Genomic DNA, 7,446 nt, shown 5'->3' with positions numbered 1-7,446 from the left:
CAAATGTTAGGTAACCAGCTCACAAAAAGATAGAAAAGATAGATCAACGCCTTAGAATTCAGCCTCTTCTATGGGGAAACCTCCTTTACATTACACAAATGAACAATTCTTGAATGATACAAATGACTAAACCTCCCTGCTATATATAGGAGTCTAAGGGGTCATAATATAATCAAGCTAACATAACGATAATAACATAAGGGAACAAAAATAACAATAGTGGGTTTCTATGGGGCATACTAATAAAAATATGGGGACAATATGGGCACAATAATAACAATAAGGGATACGGTGAAATTTGGAGCGCGCGCTGGAGAATGGAGCTCTCCCGCCCCTGGACGCCCTGATCGCCTTCGCCCAAGCTTGGCAGCCCTGCTGCCGGGCTTGCAGCCCCCGCTGCGGGCCTCCCCAGCTGTGCTTTTCCTTCCTGCTTCCTGGGCCTCCTGCCCCGTCTCTGGCTGTTCGTGCTGCCCCTGAGGGTAGCCCTCTGCTGCATTTCTTGTTCTCCCGGGCCTCCTGCCCCTCCTTCCCTTTCCTTGCCGCCCGTTGAGCGTCCCAGGCTCGATGGATCCTCCCGCTCCTGATCAGATCGATCTTGAGAAAGCCTTTGCTTCTCTCATCCCAGAGAATATCTCTGAAAGGATCCGACCTACTGCCTCAAAATTTATCAAAAAGCTTGATGAAATTCCGAAAATCCCTCTTCCCCCATCTCTTCCAAGGAGATCTGTTGTAGCCTTGGCTGAACGCGGCCTGGTTGGACAGTTCACGGGGCTATGGCCCTCCCCTCGAACTGTTCAACGTTGGGTGGAAAGAAACTGGAACGCCATGGTCCAGGGGAAAATTGCGATAAGGTTTTGTGGAAGAGGCTTCTTCACCTTCCTCTTCGAAACAGTGGAGGATCGCAATCTAATTTTCAGGAATGGGCCATACTTCATGGACACTAGAGGCCTTTATCTCAATCGTTGGACCCCGGACTTCGACCCTGAAATGGATGTACCCAACGCAGTTCCTGTTTGGGTTCGCCTTCCGCATCTTCCGCTTCACTGCTGGGCCGATGAATCTGTTCGAGCAATTGGAAATGCAATAGGTAAATATGTGGATAGATCAGAGCCAAAAGAAAATATGCATGCATGTGCGAGGATCTGTGTGGAGGTAGACTTGGGCAAAGGTCTACCAGAGGCAGTCAAGCTCAGAGTGGACCAGTGGACGCATATTCAACAGGTGGACTACGAGCAACTCCCCTTCAAGTGTAAGGTATGTCATGAGTACGGTCATTTTGCCAATAGGTGCTCTAAATCTAAACCAGAAGTCAATAATATTTCTGAAACCCCTGAGGAAGCATGGGAAATAGTAAGGAAAAAGAAGAAGTCAAACCCTCCCCCTGAGCCTGAGGTGCCTCACTCCGGAACCCCTCCCTTCCCCTCTTTCATCCCCTCATCCTCCAACCCCTTTGGATCCCTTGCTTCAGAGGATCTCCCATCTCCCCCTCCTTCCCCCAAAGGCCCCAGCATCTCCCCCTCTTCCCCCCTCCAAGCTTCCCCTCCTCACTCAGTGGAAAGGATCTTAACAAGAAACAAATCGAAGGAATCCTATGATGATCCTCAGCCTGATCAACCATCCTTGAATCGGATTGAGCCCCCCTTGATTTCTTCGACCCCATCTCAGCCCGTCATTGGACCTCCCCCCATCAGAACTACTAGAAGTTCCTCCAAGGACTTTGGAGCATCCGGTGATATCCACAAGAAACCTGGACCAGGCAAAAAGTCAGCCAAGCAGCATCGGGAAGAAAGCACGCAAAAGGACATAGCTCTAGGGATCCAAACTCCTATGGATTCTTTTATTACAGGTTCACAAGAGAAAGACACAGCAGGTAAAGAACTTGAGAGGCGAGCACCTCCTCGCTCGAATGCCTCATGATGAAGCTTTTATCCTGGAACAGCAGGGGTATGGGGCACCCCTCTAAATCAGCTGCCCTACGAGATCTTCTTCAAACAGAAAGACCCGAAATTGTTCTGATTCAAGAAACCAAGCAAAGTCAGAGCGAAATGCAAATAATCATAGAAGCCCAAAAAACTTTCTCAGGGGCCAGTAGCAATTCCAGAGGAGCCTCTGGAGGAATCACAACTATGTGGAATAAGCAGCAGTGGGATTGCAAATCCTCTGTCCTCAACCAAAACTGGATCAGGACCAACCTTGTCAACAAGGAAGAGAGCTGTGACTTAATCATTTACAATGTCTATATTCCCAACCATTTCCGGGAAAAGGAACAATGCTGGAAGGAATTGAAGGAAGAAATAGACAAGGAGCAGAATTCAAATGTTATTCTTGCTGGAGACCTCAATTTAATTCTTCATGCGAATGAGAAAAGGGGGGGAACCTTCAACCCCGATCCCTATAGAAGGCAGCTGGAAATGATAATGGTTGAGCATGAACTGATGGATATCATACCAAAAAATAGGAAATATACTTGGAACAATAGAAGAGTGGGACCAGGCAACATTATGGAAAGGTTGGACAGAATACTGATCAATGTTTCCCTTCTTTCGTCCTTTGCTGCAGGCCACACCAAAATTCTCAGCGCCACATCCTCAGATCACTTCCCCATTCTATTGACGTTGGACTCCCACGCTCATTTGGGACCAATTCCGTTCAGGTACAATCCCTTGTGGAGAGATAGCGCTGAGGCAGAGGCTATCATAGAAGAAACATGGAAGAAACACGTCGAAGGTTCCCCAAATCATATTTGGGAAACAAAACTTCGAAACACAAGGAAGGCACTCAAGGATTGGGCAAAAGCCAGCTACCAAGAGCCAGAAAAAATAAAGGAAAAAATGCAGCAGAAATTGGAAGAGATCCACAAACAAATAGAAGATCATGGATTCACTAATCAGCTGAAGAGTAAGGAATGGGAGGTTCAGGGACAGCTAACTCAAATAAAGAGAGCGGAAGAGATCAAATGGAGGCTCAAGTCAAGAGAATTATGGTTAAAGGAAGGTGATAAAAATACGGCATATTTCCATAAGCAGGCCACAGCAAAAAAAACGAGAAACAATGTTACCACTATTACTGATAGTCAAGGCAGCCAGCATAATGACCATGAATCTATTAAAAGAGCTGCCTTCCACCATTATAATTGCCTTCTCACTGAAAATCAAGGAGCCACGGACTACTCGGCTTTCCTTAAGTACCTTCCGGGGAAAATCTCTGCTGAGGAGAATGAGAGGTTAAACAGTGAAATAACAGAGGAAGAGATAAGAAAAGCCATCTGGACTTTACAGCCTGACAAGTCCCCAGGTCCAGACGGTTTCTCTATAAATTTTTACAGAGATCATTGGCACTTGATAAAAAAAGATCTTGTTAAAATGATGAAAGGAATCCAAAGGAAAAAGAAAATGGGGGGCTTCACAAATTCAACTTTTCTCGCCCTCATTCCTAAGGAAACCCGGCCCACTTCCTTCTCCAGATTTAGACCTATTTCTTTGTGTAACACTTCTTATAAGATCTTTGCAAAAATTATAGCAGCCAGGCTCCAGCCTCTACTCCCTTCCCTTATATCTGAAAATCAGGGAGGCTTCATGTCCAATAGGCAAATTCATGATTCCATCACCTTGGTTCAAGAAGCTATCCATTCCAGCACTTCTAGGCAAGAGAAAGGCTTCATTCTTAAGCTTGACTTAGCCAACGCTTTCGATCGAGTAAGACACTCCTTCTTGTTCGCTGTCTTGAGGAAAATGGGCTTTAATTTTGACTTCATTAGCACCATTGCTGCTTGCATCTCTGGACCCTGGATCTCGCCTCTCATAAACGGCCGCCCTTGTGAAGCTTTCCAATCCTCAAGAGGGCTAAGGCAAGGATGTCCTCTTTCCCCCTATCTATTCATCTTGATGGCTGAATCCTTCAGCAGCATCCTCGATCACAACAGAAGAGTTGGTCTCATCTCTGGTATCAAGTTTGGGAACGGAGTGAAAAATATCAATCATTCACAATTTGCTGATGACACTCTGCTTATTGGTGGGGCATCCACTACTATAGCAAGGCGCTTCAAAAGCCTCCTCGATCAATTTATGGCGTGCTCAGGAGGAGAAGTCAACTTTCAAAAAAGTTGCATCTATGGATGGAACATTTCCAATCAAACAGCCCACAGTATTGCTAACATTTTTGGAGTAGCCTTCAAAGCAACCTGGGACCACTTTACCTACCTTGGGATGCCGGTCACCTTGGGCTCTCTTAAAGCCACCACTTGGAATGAAATAATCGACAAAGTCAAAAGGAAGGTTCAGCAATGGGGAACTCAATGGCTTAACCCAGCTGGCAGATTAATTTTGCTCAAATCAGGTATTTCCTCCTTACCTTTATACCGATTCACTCTTTACCAAGCTCCTGCTTCTTTCCACTATAAGCTGGAAGTCGCTCTCCGCAATTTTTTATGGCAAGGAGGGAAAAAAGAAAAAAATAGATACAATTTGGTCAATTGGAAAAGTGTAATACAATCTCCAGACAGAGGTGGGTTGGGAATCAGAGCTCCTAAAATTCTAAATCTCGCTTTTGGGATTAAAATGGCTTGGAGACTAATTAATGAACCAAAAGCCTGGTGGAAACAGGTCATTGAATGCAAATACCTCTCGGACAATAGACAAAGACTTCTTGAATCTGATATTCCCAACAGAGACTCCACCAAAATCTGGCATCTCTGTAAGAAAGCAATCCCCATTCTCATTCAAAATACCTCAAAGATTCCGGGGGAAGGGAGCAGTATAAATTATGCCACTGATAAAATCATGGGTTACCAACCCCTAAACACTGTTGAAGAAGCCATTCCCTTCATCCTCTATCTTAACAGCAAAGGCATTCAGAGGATGGACCAAATTTCAAAATGGGATGCTGAGAATGGTGCTTGGACTAGCTGGGATTTTCCAGTTATTCCCCCACACTTGGATTCAAGCTACCAAGCCCTCCATAAAAATCTTCAAAACAGAGCCCCCATAAAAAAAGGAGCAGTAGATGGGTTTAGATGGGACCCCACGGGCTCATGTTACACCATTAAATCTGGCTATCAATTCATATGCAACAATACTTATCAGACCTCGGTCTGGAATCAATGGAGAATAATATGGAAGTCTGAGGCCATCCCCAAGGTCAAATTTTTCATTTGGCTGTTGTTAAAGGGCAGAATCCTCACTTCGGAAAACCTTAGAAAGAGAGGGGTACATGGACCTTCAATCTGTCCTAACTGCTGCTCCGAGGAGGAAACCATCCACCATTTATTTCTTGACTGCATCTTCGCGAAGAAATGCTGGACCATTATGGCCAACTTGGGCAATATAACATGGCAACCTCAGCAAAACATTGCAGAGACAATCCAAGATTGGACAAGGAATTGCCCTTGGAAAGATAAACGGAGCAAGATAGTCAAAAGAACATGGGATATCATTCCCCACAACCTTCTTTGGAAAATCTGGCTCACAAGAAACAAGAAAATATTTCAAAACAAAGAGGGCAATGTTTGGAAGACATGTAGCAGTGCTCACCTCTTGGCGCAGGAGACGATGGCAGTCAAATACTCAGGAACAATTAAAGCAACAGACTATTCAGTTGAGGAGAGGCTCTTGATCAAGCATATTCTAGGTCGCTCAGGTCAACAACAGAGTATTCGGAGAAATTATAGGCAGCATCAACATAAGACCAAGGATTGGGAAATTAGACTACCAACCCAGGAGTTCAAAAGGTGGATTCTGAGTAACAACTGCTCAACCTTATTCTTTGATGGCGCCTCAAAGTCCAACCCAGGACCAGCAGGCGCAGGAGGTGTTATCATTGATGAATTAGGAGAAGAAATCTGCAACTATGAATGGAGTTTAGGAGAAAAAACAAATAATAATGCAGAGGCTCTTGCTCTGTATCAAGGATTGTTGCAATTAAAAAGCATGGGAATTAGAAAAGCTCTTGTCCTAGGAGACTCCTCAATAATCATTGGCTTCATGAACCATTACAGGAGATCCCCAAACAGTAATCTTCAGCAACATATCCAACGCATCAATCTCCTCACCGAATACTTTGAAAAAATCCGATTCTGTCACATCCTCCGCACACACAATGGGGAAGCGGATAAACATGCAAATAATGCAGTTGGACAACCGGAAGGTGCATTGAGGCACAGTCACAGAGAATTTTTCCAGCCTTTGCCATGAAGCAGGCCGATCCTGACATTGCCCAGGCGCGTAAATCCAGCAAGCGTGTGACGGGCATGGTTACAACAGACTCAGGACAGTCGATTGAGAGTATGAAGTGCACAAACAGTCTCATTCAGGTCTTGATCCAAAGAATAGCTGACATCCCGAGGGAAAATAATCATCTCAGCGATGGACGGAAGAACGGTTTCACTGCTCCAGCGAATCGTCATAGAGATATAGGAAAATATCACAATAATGCAGAGGATCCGATCTCTGTTATGTATTCAGGCTACTGTTGGTCCCGATCCATAAATACGGGCACAGGAAGGCAAATATTTGTCATACACTGCTATGAACAAGAGCAGCCTCGCTGGAACGAAGAAGGCGCTCTTGTCCAGACTCGAAGACGAACTCCATCGCTGGTATCGATTCTTCTTGCTTTGTTTATCTATCCTCTAATCTATATCGTGGTTTTTTTCAGGGCTAGCTTCAGTGGGAAGTTGAGAGCTATAGCGCCTTTCTTTCAACAGTCTCTGCTCTATACTCTGAACCTTTGCTGGCCGTCCCCCATCCTTCCTTCTTGCCCCTTAAGTTCGCCCCTCTCTGGCTCATCCTCTCTAACTTCAAGTTTTTCCCCTTCAATCTTGAGCGCTATCAACCAGACCTCCTTTTATATCCCTGCTCTCATCCAGAAAGCGAGAACTGTAAGCTCGAAACCCTTCTGTTTATTTTCACTAACCTCCAGCTCTCTTCTTTCAACCCCTCGCTTCATCATCCGGCCCCTCTTTTTCTTCTCCCGCAGCAAGGAGGAGTCAGCTGACCATCTCAGTGGATTTGACCCTCATAGAACCCAAGCCCAAATAGTGATGGCTCGTTCTGAGCAATGCTTTCACTGCCGCGACCTTCAGGCCGAATTCGAAGAGGTCAGAGCTCAACAAAGAATACTGGAAGATCAAGTGCGAAATATGGAAGCCAGGCACGCTGAACAGATTCGGAGCCTGGAAGCCAAATTTGATGAGCAGTTCAGAAGTCTTCACGCCAAATACCGCACAGAAATGAACCTGTTTCTCCACCGGGTTCATTCACTTCATGAGCAGTTCAACGGACTCAACAATAGATGCATTCACGCTGAGGAATCGCTGACAATCCTAAGGGAAATCATGGAAGCAAAGCAGAAAGAAAAATCAACATCTTCAAGCGCAAAGCCAATGGAAGCAGATCAACGCCCAGAGGACTCCACAGCGAGAAATATCAGTCGTATTGACATTGATTAACT

General features: G+C 45.2%; 1 protein-coding gene across 1 annotated transcript; it reads left to right on the top strand.

The window, feature by feature from the left end:
• Nucleotides 1–564: 564 nt before the first annotated feature.
• Nucleotides 565–6,188, top strand: LOC149262326 (uncharacterized). The gene is made up of 2 exons (XM_089377308.1): nt 565–1,870; nt 2,083–6,188. The coding sequence occupies exons 1-2, from the start codon at nt 565–567 to the stop codon at nt 6,186–6,188; spliced, it is 5,412 nt and encodes a 1,803-aa protein (XP_089233434.1).
• Nucleotides 6,189–7,446: the final 1,258 nt, after the last annotated feature.

The sequence above is a fragment of the Pinus tabuliformis genome, chromosome 6, assembly GCF_031772625.1.
Source record: "Pinus tabuliformis cultivar Carrire ecotype Pingquan chromosome 6, CPIR1, whole genome shotgun sequence".
NCBI lineage: Eukaryota > Viridiplantae > Streptophyta > Pinopsida > Pinales > Pinaceae > Pinus > Pinus tabuliformis.
The sequence above is the reverse complement of the archived record's forward strand: the minus strand, read 5'-3'. Positions and strand labels throughout refer to the sequence as shown.

What these genes read in the sequence shown, in the direction of transcription:
- LOC149262326 (XM_089377308.1), top strand. Translation starts at nt 565, where the DNA reads ATGGATCCTCCCGCTCCTGATCAGATCGATCTTGAGAAAGCCTTTGCT. An exon ending in ACAAGAGAAAGACACAGCAG is followed by an intron (nt 1,871 to 2,082) that starts GTAAAGAACTTG and finishes AAACTTTCTCAG; the next exon opens with GGGCCAGTAGCAATTCCAGA.